This window comes from Polypterus senegalus, chromosome 14, assembly GCF_016835505.1.
Source record: "Polypterus senegalus isolate Bchr_013 chromosome 14, ASM1683550v1, whole genome shotgun sequence".
Lineage (NCBI taxonomy): Eukaryota > Metazoa > Chordata > Cladistia > Polypteriformes > Polypteridae > Polypterus > Polypterus senegalus.
Window position 1 is genome coordinate 104327910 of NC_053167.1, and position 18217 is coordinate 104346126.

At 35.6% G+C, this 18217-nt stretch overlaps 1 protein-coding gene across 1 annotated transcript in view; it reads right to left on the reverse strand.

Annotated features, from left to right (window-relative positions):
- LOC120514374 (ATP-binding cassette sub-family D member 3) overlaps positions 1 to 17253 on the reverse strand; it is a 78840-nt gene extending 61587 nt beyond the window's left edge. Inside the window, exons 1-4 of the mRNA XM_039734709.1 lie at positions 17106 to 17253; positions 13079 to 13118; positions 9161 to 9259; positions 477 to 565 (exon numbers count right to left, since the gene is read on the reverse strand). Coding sequence (XP_039590643.1) covers positions 477 to 565; positions 9161 to 9259; positions 13079 to 13118; positions 17106 to 17215 — 338 coding nt within the window. The 5' untranslated portion in view covers positions 17216 to 17253. The remainder of the gene's footprint in view (positions 1 to 476; positions 566 to 9160; positions 9260 to 13078; positions 13119 to 17105) is intronic.
- Positions 17254 to 18217: the final 964 nt, after the last annotated feature.

The following is an 18217-nucleotide window of genomic DNA, read 5'->3' on the forward strand; positions in this document are numbered from 1 at the left end:
AGATAATATACAGACATTCATCAGCTTCCATTAAAACACATTTTACACATATCATTAGTGATTAATTCCAACGCCTTTCCTACGGTATATTATAAATTTCTGAAAAAACTGAACAAAATTACAAAAATATGAAAAACACACATATATATATATATATATATATATATATATATATATATATATATATATATATATACATATACATACATATATATATATATACATATACATATATATATATATACATATATATACATATACATATATATACATATATACATATATATATACATATATACATATATATATACACACACATACATATATATATATATACATATATATACACACATAAATATATACAGTATATACACACATATATATATATATACACACACACATCTTCATTATCATCTAGTACACCACAGTATTTGCACTAATAAGTAGAGAGGATGCTATAGTAAAAGAAAATGTACCTTTCAATCATGGTCCCATTCTGTATCATCCAAACATCACAATATGTTCGTGCAACAAGCATAGCTGCAATAAGCAGCAGGTAACCTGTCTGATAAGCAATAACAAAAAATAAGTAAATGCATATAAGTAAATATAGTAATATCTAATATTTACACAACAAAGTAAGTTGCTATCACAACCCTATAGAAGAGGTTTAAAACATTTAACAAGCAAAAATGGTTACTGTCACTGCTAAATAAAATCACTTATTATATAAATGAAGCAGCTTGTAATACTTGAAATAACATTACTTTCTTTGAATATTTACATTTTCACTAAGTTTTGAATTTGTATTTGCAAACAAAGAACCTTCATTACAAATGAACATCAAAGTTTTAAAACTGAAAGTTCCCAGTGAGTCTGGTTTGATTGCTTTAGTATAAAATAACAAATACCTGAAAGATGGCAGAATATAAAAATCAGAGCTTAAATTTCCTTTTGATGCAGGTAGATTTATCCCCATGTAACTATAAAGGTGTAGGTTAACATTGGCTTATTAAAAAAATGATATGATTATTGTGGACTACCCAAATTATCTTACCACGTGCTAAATTTATTCACTACAACTTAAAATGCGCTATTGCTTAAATAGGAATTCATAAAATCAAAATTCAAACATCATTATCAGTGTCACATAAATATGTAAGCATCAAGGTTATTCAGGATACTTATTAAAAAATCTCATTTATAAAAAAAAACTTCAAAGCTGCTTTAATAAATCTCTTAATATAAAATACAAAACATGGCACTTATTTAGATTTTGAACATTTGATATTGGGAGATTTTGTGTATCAGTACATGCAGAAAATATTCACTAGTTAGTAATACTTAACTAAAAAATTAAAATTTAATGAAAAAGCGAAATTTACTCAACTTTCAAATTTCACATACTACTGATTCTTTAACTTTGCAAATCAATCCCTACTTTTTTGTATATGACATCAATTTAAAAATCCCTTCGTGAAATCAAATTTCTCAAATGAAGATCAATCAAATTATTTCTGAACTAATAAATCATGTTTTCACAAACTAAGAATAAAAGCATTAATGAAATGATGTTGATGGAGAGAAGAAAATCACACGTTATAGTAAACAGAACATATTCGATAAGAAGGGGAATGCAGGGCACATGTAAGTCAGTATGTGTGAGGTGTGGCCGTCAGGTATACCAACATCTATAATAACTGTCGGAAAACGCAACTTGTTGCATAAACGTTATTGTCAGCGAAAATATTCCACTGTGTGTCACCTGCAAGTACCTGCATGTTTAACCTGGATTTCTATGCAACTCTGGAAAATGTAGTGTACAACTGGCCATGGGAAAAAACGGGGCCTGGCAAATAAAGTCCGACGTTAGTAAATGTTTGTCGTTGTGACATGGCAATAGTCATACAATATGGTAAACAAGCGTGGAATTGCCTACACCATAATATAAAGGGAATATCTTGTTTTGAGTTGTCAGTGTTATGGAATCCCTGTAGTTTTTCCATCATAATGTTTCTTGTTGTCTGGCAGTTTGCCACTGCTCTTCAGAAAGGTTGTGCATGCAATTAGTTTTTCATTCACTGTCTTAGATGCAAGACGTACTGCCGCTGATCTTCGGATAATGTCGCTCTGTGATTTGTCATACGTTGTCTTTGTTGTTCTAAGGCATCTTGCCTGTGCTGGTTGGTCTGGCATGATGTAGATGTTTCTGCTTCTGTGCGTTGGTGTGAGTATGAATGCCTGTGAGACCGTTTCTGTTGGTCGCAGCTAGGCTGTATGTGCCATTTTATTGGGAGGCTTGCGTTGAAGTGAAGGAAAAAGAATGTGTAAAATGGTAGTGTCATAATGCAGTTTCAGTGAGTAACAAAGGTGGGAGACTTACCTTGAAGTGAAGGAAAAAGGAGGTGTAAAATGGTAGTGTTATAATGCAGTTTAGTCAAATACCACAGTCGATAATTGGTCATATTGAAGAATTTGAAGACATGAAGATAAGCTTAAGACCAAAACTCTGCCAGGAACATAGATTCCTCGCTATTGTTGTGAAGGTAAATAGTAGCTGTGGAAACCATTGTTAATATCGAGCATGGATGGACACAAGCGAAATAATATAAGGATTTCTGTAAATACAGTATATGCTATGTTTCTTTAAATGCAACTTACAAAAATGACCACACCTTTGCTACTGCAGCTTTAATTGCAGTAATTATCACATATCAAAAAGCTTACAAATTCTTCTTAAATTATTAATGACGTGTACATGCTTTCATCCTATTTTGGTTGTTATATTGTTGGGACACTCTGTTGGCCCTAAAATTCAACAATTCCCATACAAATAGCCTCAAATACAAAGCAGCCCCACAATTGTATATTTCTGTGATTCTGTGCCGTGATCATTGCATTTGATAACATGTCATTGGAGTGGACATCAATCTCAAGTTTGAAATTGATGTTGATGTGTTACACAAAGGTCTGATGGTCAATGCATAAGTTTTGAAACGGTGACTAATGCATTTAATTTTAGAATAAACAAATGAAAATGGCTCATTTCATCATTGTTGAACAGTAGTCACAGGTATTGGGATAGCCATTTATTTTAAAGCATGTTTCAGTGTTTTCTTGGCACCACTGCAGCCGGCATTATGTGGCAGCTCCTTGTTCTGCCCATATTATGTGTTTTCCTTAAAGTGTTTTCATAAGTTAATTTAACTCTGAATTCTCCTAATACAAGTAAGTATACGCGTGTGGATAAAGCAGATGTGCCCTGAGAAACCTCAAAGGAGTTTGTTGCCTTGCATCCAGCACTGCCATAACACACACCAGTTTCCCATTACCCTGATTTAGATAGAAAAGCTGAGAAATTAATGGATGGACAGACAATAACAGTCACATTCATTATATTCAGATAATGAAGACTCCATACTATTTTCTGGGCTAATTACAGAGTTTGATGATGGGTCATTACAAACTGCCTGAAGAAGGGGCCTCGGTTGCCTTAAAAGTTTATATATTGTAATCATTTTAGTTAGCCAATAAAAGGTGTCATTTTGCTTGACTTCTCAAAGTAACAAGGAAGGAAGAGTGTCCCTTTCCCTGATATAGCAGTGTATTCTAAAATGTTATAGATTAGATCCTGTCATATTTTAAAAAGGGTTTGAACAGATTATCTGAGTGAGAATCTTATTTTTTCTAATTTCACATAATATAGGACATTAGTTTCCCACTGACTTAAGGTGGGGGGGTTGGGATTCTTCCATTTGAGCAAGATAAGTCTACATGCTAGTAGTGATGTGAAAGCAATTACAATTTGTTTGTCCTTCTCCACTTTAAACCCATCTGAAGGAACACTGAACACAACTGTTAGTGGGCTAGGAGTGATTGTGACACCAAGGGTATCTGATAGACATTCGGAGATTTTTGTGAAAAACATTAATTATTTCTAACGCCACCATTCACAAGGATATGGGTGGTACAACAGAACTGTGTTTAAAATACACAAAAGTAAGTCTAGTTTGTTAGGTTACAGCTGCAGCAGTAAAAAATACACATTTTTAGTACTCCAGATAATGTATCTCGCTCTACAAATACTAATGTACCCGATTTCAAATGTAAAAATCAACTGAAAAAGCAAGGTTGTTAAAAACACAATGTCATTGAAGGATAAGGGTTATCTGGGAGGGGAGTTGGTCACAATAAGTACAAAGGTACCTCATAACTTGGCAAAGCAAGAAAAGGACATTGAACTGTAATTAACGTCTGAACTTGAATAGCCATTGCTAAACAACTAAATGCAATGCATGTCTACAAAAAGAAGATATTAAGGCAAATTACTCCTTTTTACACTGAGCACATACCTAAATCTGAATATTTACTTGATGGAATAGTAGCATTTCTCTAGTCCTCCATATTTCATATGATCTCAATACCATAACTGGGTTTTATGTGACATCAACCAAATTCTGTTCTCAATTTTCTCGATTAGGAAAATGTTCACCTACTTCATTTCATATTATATATGTTTTATGTTAATGAATATCCAATAATTATTATATGAATTGTTTGAATATAATGTGTTTTTCAAGTTTAAGAATAACTTTTATTACACACATTTGTACAAAATTAATATACAGTATATACATTTGGAATATTTAAGATTAGAACCAGAACCCTTTATTGTGTTTGAAGTTAACATACCATCAGTGATTTTTTTTTTTTGATATAATGCAATTTTAACTAGTCAAAATTATTGATATGTATCTAAAGTCTGACTAGTCAAAATGTAATTATAGAGATCACTACTTCAAACTTTAACTGGGAAAAGTTCCTCAGTACTAAATAATAACAGTAATGATACAATTTAGATATAGCACCTTTCCCATGTTCAGTTTTCTAAGTATATGGTAATTCTCATATTAGATGGTCAATTTGAAAGCATTGTAAATACCCTAAATCTCAATTCTGACTTTTCAAATGTATGTTTTTGCTATTTATATATTTATATATTTATATATATATATATATATATATATATATATATATATATATATATATATATATATATATATATATATATATATATATATATATACACACAGTGCATCTGGAAAGTATTCACAGCACATCACTTTTTCCACATTTTGTTATGTTACAGCCTTATTCCAAAACGGATTAAATTAATTTTTTTCCTCAGAATTTTACACACAACACCCCATAATGATAACGTGAAAAACGTTTACTTGAGATTTTTGCAAATTTATTAAAAATAAAAAAATTGAGAAAGCACATGTACATAAGTATTCACAGCCTCTGCCATGAAGTTCAAAATTGAGCTCAGGTGCATCCTGTTTCCCCTGATCATCCTTGAGATGTTTCTGCAGCTTCATTGGAGTCCACCTGTGGTAAATTCAGTTGATTGGACATGATTTGGAAAGGCACACACCTGTCTATATAAGGTCCCACAGTTGACAGTTCATGTCAGAGCACAAACCAAGCATGAAGTCAAAGGAATTGTCTGTTGACCTCCGAGGTTTGTCTCGAGGTACAAATCTGGGGAAGGTTACAGAAAAATTTCTGCTGCTTTGAAGGTCCCAATGAGCACAGTGGCCTCCATCATCCGTAAGTGGAAGAAGTTCGAAACCACCAGGACTCTTCCTAGAGCTGGCCGCCATCTAAACTGAGCGATCGGGGAGAAGGGCCTTAGTCAGGAGGTGACCAAGAACCCGATGGTCACTCTGTCAGAGCTCCAGAGGTCCTCTGTGGAGAGAGAGAACCTTCCAGAAGGACAACTATCTCTGCAGCAATCCACCAATCAGGCCTTTATGGCAGAGTGGCCAGACGGAAGCCACTCCTTAGTAAAAGGCACATGGCAGCCCACCTGAAGTTTGCCAAATGGCACCTGAAGGACTCTCAGACCATGAGAAACAAAATTCTCTGGTCTGATGAGACAAAGTTTGAACTCTTTGGTGTGAATGCCAGGTGTCACGTTTGGAGGAAACCAGGCACCACTCATCACCAGGCCAATACCATCCCTACAGTGAAGCACGGTGGTGGCAGCATCATGCTGTGGGAATGTTTTTCAGCGGCAGGAACTGGGAGACTAGTCAGGATAAAGGGAAAGATGACTGCAGCAATGTACAGAGACATCCTGGATGAAAACCTGCTCCAGAGCACTCTTGACCTCAGACTGGGGCGACGGTTCATCTTTCAGCAGGACAACGACCCTAAGCACACAGCCAAGATATCAAAGGAGTGGCTTCAGGACAACTCTGTGAATGTCCTTGAGTGGCCCAGCCAGAGCCCAGACTTGAATCCGATTGAACATCTCTGGAGAGGTCTTAAAATGGCTGTGCACTGACGCTTCCCATCCAACCTGATGGAGCTTGAGAGGTGCTGCAAAGAGGAATGGGCGAAACTGGCCAAGGATAGGTGTGCCAAGCTTGTGGCATCATACTCAAAAAGACTTGAGGCTGTAATTGCTGCCAAAGGTGCATCGACAAAGTATTGAGCAAAGGCTGTGAATACTTATGTACATGTGATTTCTCAGTTTTTATTTTTAATAAATTTGCAAAAACCTCAAAGTAAACTTTTTTCACGTTGTCATTATGGGGTGTTGTGTGTAGAATTCTGAGGAAAAAAAATAATTGAATCCATTTTGTAACATAACAAAATGTGAAAAAAGTGATGCACTGTGAATACTTTCCGGATGTACTGTATATATATATATATATATATATATATATATATATATATGCTATATATAAAATGCTGGAGACCAGAGGTATTTTGTATTTAGGATATATTTGAACTTTATAATATTTGATTATACTTGAGATATGTGTACAAGCTTACCCACTCATGCATATAATAATTAATATCACCAAGCCATTATTATAATGTGCGTGGATGTGACAAACATAACAAACCTCAAAAGTGGTCAAAATGATGTACAGTCTATATTTAGTCCACAATGCTTCATATTTGTACTGGAGAACTTTTTTTTTGTTTGTTGTCATTTTATAGGATACCCGTTTTCACTTCTCACAGAACGTAGGTCAGGAATATCTCCTCCAACTTTAACCCCATCATACACACTATGCTGTAAGTCACTGATTGACTAACGAGTCATTACATTCAGTTTCTACATTTGATGTGTGTATATACATAAAATAACCTTTTTTGCCAACATAAAAAAAAGTTATCTGACACAGTGTCAGGTTTTCCCAACATAATCAAAAGAAATTTGTTGAACACATATTGCAATAAAGATGCCTAGCAAGAATGAAGCTGCTTTTGTTAACCGTAAACAGTGGCATTCCATAAACGCACAAGTCATTTGCAATTTTAACAGTCCCGTGTAGCACTTTTGAATTGTCACACGTGTTACTGTGTCACTTCATAGGGGACAAAGCTCATCAACTGTGCTTTACCAGAGCTCAGTGCTTCACAGGGTAAACCCCTAATTTTTGATCATGTGTCGTTTCCTCTAGGTGCTCAATGCTTAGCGGTACACCTACAACCCTTGACGCCCAAATCACTTTTTGGTGGTTTTATTGGCACACTTTACTACCTTAGTTCATATATTATAGCTAAGCAACACAAACTTATTTCCTCCTCTTCTGTATTCTGTTGCCTTAAAGAAGAATATCAAAAAGCTTACTGCCTTGGAATACATTGCTCAGAAATTTGAGAATCATACATTTTAATTTAAAATGCTATATAATTTAACTTATTAAAGTAGTAAAAGCCCATTAGTTTTGACGTAGAAAAAAACTACTTATTCACGATTTTTGCCAGCTATAGTGGATGATCTAAAATAAAAAGACATTATTTGTACATGATTTGAAACTGCAATTATGTGACCAATTAATTGACTGCGAAAAGTAACTAATTTTAGTGCCTCGCAATTAGAAAAGCAGACTCGTTAAGAAGAATCAGGAAATTAAAAATTATATTAAAATCTAAGGCTAATAATAAGGAAACTGCATGTAATGAATTCACAGTTGTAGCAAATAAAAACAGATATACTTTATACCGAGCGGTTCTCTCTGCAAGCACCTACTTTACAATGGCAGTGAAATGAGCGGTTTTATTTACTCTGAAATAAAATGTACTATCTGGTGTTTCAAAACTTCTACACTTGCCAGGCAATGATTTAGCTGCTCATGATGCTACTCTGAAACTGAAATACAAATTATTATTGTTATTTATTTAGCAGACACTTTATTTCAAAGCAACTTACAAAGCAAGTTTTAATACATAAAATAATGATTAGAAGGTGCAAGTATCAAATAAAACAGACAACAAGATAAAAAAAACATGCAAGAGGGTAATACTAGTAATAATAATTCATTAAGAGTTAAGCAAAAACCTAGGTATTATACACTAGTCTAATTAACAAGAATATATTTTTTTCACATTTCTTTTGTAAATCTAAGATAAGTAATTGTATTTGGTTTTCTGTTAAAGTAATAGGCATTGGTATTTGCTATCAAAAAATGATCAGTAGTGCATGCCTATCTAAAAGGCAGGTTTTATTATTAAATGTCATAATGTTGGATAATCAATTTTAAACCTAGATCTTCAGTGTGCGCAGTGAAGTACAAGCAAGCAAAGAGAGCGTTTACCCTTCTGCTCCATGGTAGGTTTCTTTATTTGCTAAGCTTGCCTTAGAACATCTGATTTACGGTGTGACAACTGTATCACCCCAACCAAACTCCCCACCTGCCACTGTACCTGCAGTGGGTTGCACTGTGCCAGATGGAGTTCTGGTGCTTGACTCTAGAACCAAACACCGCGCAGGACAGGGGAGACACAGGGCAATTGATTGGAAGATGGTGAAAATCATATGAAGTATTCTTGGCATTGCTTCTGGCACTAAAACTGTTTTGAAGCATATTACTCAAAAGTGCAGTTTTGGCATTAGATCCTTGAAATAGACAGTAGAGAATGTTGGAAACTGCAAGACTGAAAGTGATACAGCTTCTTCTAGTGTCAATGTGTTATTATAACATTGTGGCTTATCATTATATTATTATGTAATAAAAGTTTACTTTTCAAAATCAAAATATTTGGTTTTCAAAATAGCTCAAAATTGCTGGGGAGGCTAAGGTTATAGTGTCAAATTGATGCTAGGGAGGGCAGGGTTTAAAGATAATATTCATACCTCTTTACAGCATGTACGAGGAACCATAATCTTCATGATTCTCCAGATTCTTGCAAAGAATACCCTGTCCACAACAGCCTTTTCTTTCTTGCCATCTTTCTGCACAAAATTTAAAAAAGAAGACTCAATAAGATGAATAATAAGTGTGTTTTTTCTGTCAAAGGAAAAGATAAATAGACAAAACACATCTTACATATACAGTTAGGTCCATAAATATTTGGACAGAGACAACTTTTATCTAATTTTGGTTCTGTACATTACCATAATGAATTTTAAATGAAACAACTCAGAAGCAGTTGAAGTGCAGACTTTCAGCTTTAATTCAGTGGGGTGAACAAAACGATTGAATAAAAATGTGAGGCAACTAAAGCATTTTTTTAACACAATCCCTTCATTTCAGGGGCTCAAAAGTAATTGGACAATTGACTCAAAGGCTATTTCATGGGCAGGTGTGGGCAAGTCTGTTGTTATGTCATTATCAATTAAGCAGATAAAAGGCCTGGAGTTGATTTGAGGTGTAGTGCTTGCATGTGGAAGATTTTGCTGTGAACAGACAACATGCAGTCAAAGGAGTTCTCCATGCAGGTGAAAGAAGCCATCCTTAAGCTGCAAAAACAGAAAAAACCCATCTGAGAAATTGCTACAATATTACAAGTGGCAAAATCTACAGTTTGGTACATCCTGAGAAAGAAAGCAAGCACTGGTGAACTCAGCAACACAAAAAGACCTGGACGTCCATGGAAGACAACAGTGGTGGATGATCGCAGAATCATTTCCATGGTGCAAACCACTCATAAGCCTCAAGAATAGAAAGGCTAGATTGGACTTTGCTAAAGAACATCTAAAAAAGCTAGCACAGTTCTGGAAAAACATTCTTTGGACAGATGAAACCAAGATCAACCTCTACCAGAATGATGACAAGAAAAAGGTATGGAGAAGGCGTGGAACAGCTCATTATCCAAAGCATGCCACATCATCTGTAAAACACGGTAGAGGCAGTGTGATGGCTTGGGCATGCATGGCTGCCAGTGGCACTGGGACACTAGTGTTTATTGATGATGTGACACAGGACAGAAGCAGCCGAATGAATTCTGAGATGTTCAGAGACATACTGTCTGCTCAAATCCAGCTAAATGCAGTCAAATTGATTGAGCGGCGTTTCATGATACAGATGGACAATGACCCAAAATATACAGCCAAAGAAACCCAGGAGATTAAAGTAAAGAAGTGGAAAATTCATGAATGGCCAAGTCAGTCACCTATCTTAACCCAATTGAGCATACATTTCACTTGTTGAAGACTAAACTTCAGACAGAAAGGCCCACAAACAAACAAGCAACTGAAAGTCGCTGCAGTAAAGGCCTGGCAGAACATTAAAAAGGAGGAAACCCAGCATCTGGTGATGTCCATGAGTTCAAGACTTCAGGCTGTCATTGCCAGAAAAAGGGTTTTCAACCAAGCATTAGAAATGAACATTTTATTTCCAGTTATTTAATTTGTTCAATTACTTTTGAGCCCCTGAAATGAAGGGATTGTGTTAAAAAAATACTTTAGTTGCCTCACATTTTTACGCAATCGTTTTGTTCAACCCACTGAATTAAAGCTGAAAGTCTTCACTTCAACTGCATCGGAGTTGTTTCATTTAAAATTAATTGTGGTAATGTACAGAGCCAAAATTAGAAAAAAGTCTCTGTCTAAATATTTATGGACCTAACTGTATTTGATGAATTAATATACAGTTTGTGAATTTTACTTTCATCATTTTTCCTACTTACAGAAGGGGTATAAAGCAAGGGTTCTTTCTAGTAAAAAACTACAGTGTTACTCAGAAGATTAAAACACACAACTCAGTAATATGAGTCTTGCCATAAATGAATAAGGAAAAGTGTACTTAAACTTTAAATATTACTAGCCAACCCGCGGCGTACCATACGCCGCATAAGCAGGCCGGTTTTTTTAATGATTTTTTTAAGCACGGGGAGAAAATTAACATTTGAAAAATCGGTAATGTAATAAATCAGCAAGAAAAGCAACATTGTAACAATGCACGGAACGAACCAACACACAATCGTCCGTGACTGAAAACTGGCGGACCGCAAACGCGCCTTCTCTTGCCAGACGGAGGGATGGGGTGCACGGCGCGGAGTGTGGAACTGGAGGAGAGGAGAAGGACGTCCATTCAGCTCCCTCCGTCATGCTAGTCTGCTGAATTCTCGTTCAGTATGTACTGCCCGCTCATGTGCCCACCTCCAACTCGTCACTTGAGTCGTTGACTGCTTTTCTAAATATAATCCACCAAGACACCCGACCACGGTAGTAATGAGGTGGGAGGGGGGAGTGCACAAAGGGTAGGGCCGCAACCAGTGGGAGCGTATGAGTCGCACTTAGTGGGAATTCCACGGTTTGCAGCCCGAATGGGGTTCAACGGCTTACCCACGCCTCTCTGCGCCGGGAAGACACACGCTCAATGTCATGCATAATTACTTATTGAATGCTAAACACTTCTGGAAAGACATGGTTGTCTAAAACGGGTTGGTGTGAGATTACAACAGTAAGTGAATGAAAAGATGGAACTCTGGAGAGAGCAAAATACAACACAATAGTGAACCCGTGGCATAATAAACGCTGCATAATTATTTATTGATGGTTGAACACTTCTGGAAAGACACAGTTGTCTAAAAAGGGAGAGTTTGAGGATACAACAGAAAGTGAATGAAAAGATGGAACTCTGGAGAGAGCAACATATAATTGTCCGTGAGTGAAGAAGACGCATGTTTGTCGCGGATGCGAATTGCTGTACGTAGCATGTAAAACAGTTTGCTATGGTGCACGCGTCGCAAGCGTCGTAACCGAAAACTCATTTTTTAAAAACTGCTTACTTCATTGTGTTTTAACCTCAGTTGTAAAGGATTGTTTTAAGGATCCCATGGGATATCCCTCGCAAACTGTTTTACATGCTGCATATGGCGACTCACCTCCGCGAGAAACATGCCTCTATGAACAGTCAAGGTGGCTCGGAGGTACATGAGGCCTCTACGACAGACGAATATAAATAACGCCGTTCTTTCTGTGTCGTCGCGCCCGAGTTGGTGGGCGTAGCTCTGCAAGTTGTCGTCGTATCCAATGGTCTTGGAGTTGGTGGGCGTGGCTCCTCCCTGCATGAGCCATAGGTGTTTTACTTGTCGGCGGCTTAGTGAATCCACGCCCCTTCTGGCGTGCTTTCCATGGGTGTCTTGCCTTAGTGAATTATATATATAGATTTTTATTACATTAGGGAAAAAGGCATTCAGACTTAAAACCAAACTAAACAAACTGCCTTATATTAGGTTTCAGATCCAGCAAAATATAGGTGGCATGGCCTGGAAAACTGCCTTTATATGGGTTTCTGAAACAAAATATGACACACAGTGAAAAACCCTCCAATTTAACCATAAAAACCATGCCAACATATATTTAAAATGTTAAAAAAGGAATGTTATCTCCTCCTATCTTAAGATGGTGACATGAAACAAATAAAAAATTTGCCATTAAATTAAAATTAGAATAATGGATTTCCCATTTTATCTGAAGAATGTTGAATGAGGGACACTACCTACTCTGTTGGATGATACTCATTGCATCTTATGATTCAAACAACTCAAACTCAAAATCTAACTATGTCAGTAGAGGTAACTAACATAAACTTGAATAAATAAATACAGCAACCAAAACGTTTAACTGAAAGTATGTGAACACTATGTGAATAAAATTAATGCAAAAATACAATATAATTTGAGTTTCCAGGTGCAGGTAATTGCACAAAATTAAATAGATTCCCTTTAATTGTTATTAATCACTGAAAACACACCTGGTATAGAAAGACCAACAATAACACAAGTAAAATTACAATTTTATAAAGTTGCTGCAACAAGTACTTACATCATTATTTAAGATGGATGAGTCTGATCCACCTTTCTTGCTGAAACAAAATAAGCAAAAAAATGTGTTCAGAAAGTACTATGCTAGATTGAATTATTTGGTTTAAAAACATGTGCCTTTCCAGTAAAATGTAGTTAGCCAAATTATGGTGATATGAAAGTTGATTATAATTCAATTTTCTTATCTAACAGTAAATTGCATGATTTCTTTTTCCCGAACAACACAGGCAAATTAATTTTGGAAAGTTTATAGGCAATAAATTTAGGTGGTACATGCTCCATATTTAAAATAATTAGATGCTCTGGGATGTTTGGTGTTATTGTCAGTGACTTCATATAATAAATAAAACATTATTTTTTTAATATCAAGTGTATTATTTTTTTAAAGAACATATTTGTAATTAATAAACAGTTTAATCTTTTTTTTGTCAGACAACATAATTCTTTGAATACTAATTATATAGCTATGCATTTACAAACATATACAGTATGCGCATCCAATTTGGGAGTACAGTACATCAATGTATGATCTTTTCAGTTTAACACATATTTTACCTTCACTCAATCCTCACAAAGTCCAATAAGAACATAAAAAGAACACTGGAATCCCATCTTATCACTATGCATTCAAAACAGAGGTATGGCTTTATGAACAACACCACCATTTATGCTATCGTCTAAAGAGATTATACTACAAGGACAACCAAATACTGCACTTGCAAATGATTTGTGCATTAGAAGGAAGCAATTCTATAGAAACACTGCCTTTGACAAGAATGGAGGATGGATGGGTAGGTAAATGTCTACTTTGCTGCCTCAAGACCTGAATGTAATGCTGTAAATGAGTCTACACTGAACTTAAAAATGTACTCTAGTGCTCATAGATTATATATCCGAGGCCATCTTCCTGAAAGCTAAACATTAAACAGGATCAGAAAACGAGACAAACTAACTTGAAATTGTACACAAGTTACTGCTCTTTTCATAGCCACTGTCGAAATAACAAACAATGGAGGGATCTGAGGATTTATTTATACAATATATATTGGAAATGTACTTAAAATGTACTAACTGAGTTACCTGGTTTTGCGCAGATGAAAAAAGTGGAATAAAACTGCTGCATTTAATCATATTTAATTGTTATTAATACTGGAAACCTTCTTTTACACAATATTCTTGTTTTTTCATTGTTTCTTTGCAATCCTCAAAAGACCACAGCAAAAAGCTTAAAAGTAACCATACTTTTTTCCAAGGTCATTCTTTCAAAAGCAGTTGGACTCAAGGTTATGTTCTGCCTCCTTTGCTAATTACACTTTGTGCCAGGGGCTTTAGACAGAAAAATTACCATTATTTCATTACCAAATAAACTGAGGACACCACAGCAATAGGACAGATATCTAGGGTGGACGAAAACTATTACTATAACCAACTTTACTGTTTAGTAAATTGGTGAAATGATAACTATGTTATGTTTTTGACTTTAATTTTGACTTTAGGAAACAAAAATATAAATGCTTAGTAACTCACCTAGATAGTAGTATACGCAAATCAGAATTTTAATCCAAAAAATACCTAATCTAAAAGTAATCCCCATGTATTTCTCCATCATAAACTCAGACTCTTTAAATTGGACAGGGATCTCATGCTATCCTCTTATCACAGTGTTATCAAATCTGCCATAATTTTCAGTAGAACTGCCCAGTTTAGTAGTCTGCCAGAGCAAAAATGTAAAGTTTTCCTGCATTTTACTAAACACGTAGACAAAAATTACTGGAGCTAATGTGGATGATTTCGTAAGAATGTGTCAAAGGGTAAAGTTCAAAACACCATCTCAGCTGATGACACCCATTATATGCACAACTTATCTTCAGCAAATCAGGAAAAGCAGTTGCTTTAAAGACCCACACAAACTACTCCAGAACAGTTTCTCAGTAACATATGGTTTTTAATAAGAAATACTGGATGTAATAAAAATACTATGGGTGTACAGTTCTTTATATGTGTTTTATAACACTCAATAAAAACCTACTATCAAACCATTAGATGCACTTAGTTTACAAAGCATTGCTTTCAAAAGAATTTAAATATTTTAGATGTTTGCATAACTTTCAACCTGTAGTCACTGTTTTATTTATGTCTGTTTTGGATGAATCAGAAAAGGCATAAATCATGTTTTTCTGTGTAAGCATCACTAACTACAAAACCTTACAACTTAAACAACAGATTTAAATAACAAAGCTAGAAAAATGCATTGAAAAACATTTGAAAAAATACAGTCATACGGGGGAGCTTGGGGTCATTACAAAAATAGTGTTGGAAATGCTTGTTTAAAAATGAAAAGTTAAATGTAATGGAGCTGAACTGGATATAAGCAAGCAGTCACCATCACACCATTCGCACTGCACTGTTTCTCTATCAAAAGTCCACTTTGTAGTATTTCACACTACTCACTACTTTGAACCTGTAGCTTTCTTTCCAGGCTTTGCCCAAGTATTATTTCCAATCTAAATTTAAAATGGGAAATATTACTGTATTTTAGTGAAATGAAACTGCCGAATCAAATCAGTCTTTAAATTTGGGTCATCTGTGGGGTTATTACGAATTGCTCTGACCCTGAACAGCCCCACAAGGTAAAATGAAATATGTTAAAAAATTTGAGGAGATATCAAATAATCCCACAAAATGTGAAACGGTTCTTTGATACAAGTTACTACAGTCTAAAGGGCTCAAATATGTTTTCACCAATAAAAGTTCTTAATGTGACTGATCATGTCAGTTTCAATTTATAAAATTAATTTGACCATCATTTTCAATACTCAAAATTAAACATACCATGCACTGATTAAGCTGATGTTTTAGCTATTGGGCTGGATTGTACTCCATGTACTTCATCAATTCAAGATACATCTTATGCAATGTTTAATTATGATTGCACATGGTCCACTTTTATCACTGAATATCTTGATACTCTAAGGTCAGGTACAGGAGACTGTGGAAGATTGTGGGTTCGCTTCCCTGTTCCTCCCTGTGTGGATAGCGCTATATAAGTGTAATGAATTAATATTATTAGTAGTAGTATTTCTTTTTGATCAATTATACTTATCAGTTAATTCACCATAAAATCTCCAAGCACAACTTTTGTTCATACTATTATAGATACCTGAAAACAGTCAACATGAAAATTTTCAAAGCTTCACTTTTAGTCTTTGCCACTTAAAATAAAGACGGTGTATACAATAAAACTGGATACTGTCAAGACTGCGTTGCACCACATATTCCTAGTTTACGGTATAAGCTGCTGAAGATACTGGCTAAAAAAATATAAATATGAATTTTTGGAATCACAGGTGTCACTTAAATCTATACATCCATAACCTGCTCCTCCTTTCTCCAAATCTGTTTCACTGGGACATCGGTGACTACCCCTGCGACACTGGATACATGACAGAGGAAGGTCTCTGTCCATCGCAATGCAAGCTCACTCGTACCGTGCGAAGTAGAGTACTGTATATGTAATCTATAGATCATTTCCCGCACGTCATAAGGGATTACTTTCTGAATACAAATCAAAGCTCAACTTCACCAGTCCACTAATCCACACTGTAAAATAACATTATTACAGGGGAACTAAATGTAATTCTGCATATATAACAAAGCTTCCGAGTGCCTCAATTCATTCCATTGCAATTAAAAGGGGCTGCACTAATCGACAACACTGTCGTTAAGTCCAATGCTTTCCACCGTTCATAAAGACCCCCTTTGTCACAATGCTGAGGCCGAGTCTAGTCTGCAGCCTCTTCACTGATCCTGATTTTTTTTTTTTTCTTTTCATTTTGTCTTTCGAATAGCACTCGCATCCCTCACCTCAATTTCATCATGAATCCTAACCACCTGCTCTCAAATGTGGAGTTACCGACCTCTTGCAACACCTGTCCGTCCTGTCAAGCACAATGAATCCCAAAGCCCTTCCCAGGCACGTTAAAGTCTCGAGAGTAGTTACAAGACACACCACTAATAAAAAATATTACCTTTTGGAAAAAGCAGCGTTACGGCGACGCTTCAGAAAGTAAAGTGCGATGAGGACGGCTGTAGCTATGGAAGAATTTCTCGCTGTCAAAAACTTGCTGGCCCCCGCCATGTTTCTGTCAGCGGCAGGCAGGAGAATGAGTGCATGTTGGGAAAATTCAGATGGCGTGAGAGGAGGGGTCAATTGAAAGGTTTTTCCCCGCCCATTAACTGTTTTCAGCTAGCCGAGCATGCGCATGAGAGGCATTTCGCCTGCAGTGTGGAACACCGTTCGTTGCTTAGTAAGCTGTTGTTCGTCACTTATCGTTAAATTCGTAACAAAAACTGGACAAAAGAGAAATAATCTATTTAAAGCATTTACATTATTTTAATACATTTTATATAATGTTAGCAACAAAGAAGCAAAGTACAGCAGTCTATTCCACACCAAACTCACTGACACCCATGCACAGAAACCAGCTGAGAGTCCCCAGTCAACGTAACTTGCACATTTCTTGGATGTGTGATGAAAATAAACATAAGGAGGAAACACGCACAGATATGAAGGGAACGATCAAATTACATGCAGATAACAACCGGGCGCAGAATTCGAGCGCTAACCACCGAGACCTGTACATTTTTAATTTTTTAATCATTTATGTCTCTTCACTCCCGTGGTTTTCTTTATTGGAACTCGAGTAATAATAATAATGATAATAATTATAGTAACAATGATACATTTTATTTATATAGCATCTTTCTCAAGCTCAAAGCAGTTCATAGAAATTGAAAATTAACAACAGGGCATATACAACATTGGATACAAATAATATCCACTTAAAACAATAAAGATAAATACAGGAAACACAAAACTTTGAATTAGAATAAGAGACAGAAAATGTCAGTATGGCTCATACATCAGGTATTTCAGTGGTAAATATTTAAGAAGTTTGCTCCAGTATTGTGAGCTGACCATTCTGCATCCATTTTATTGACTTTTAAAGTTAATGAAACGTTGGGATTCATTTTATGGAAAATAAGTATGCCTCAACACATTAAGCTGTCCTTAACATTTAAATATCTATGCCTGTGTGTGACGGTCCAGGTTGGCTCCACAGTCCCTTACAACTTGAAC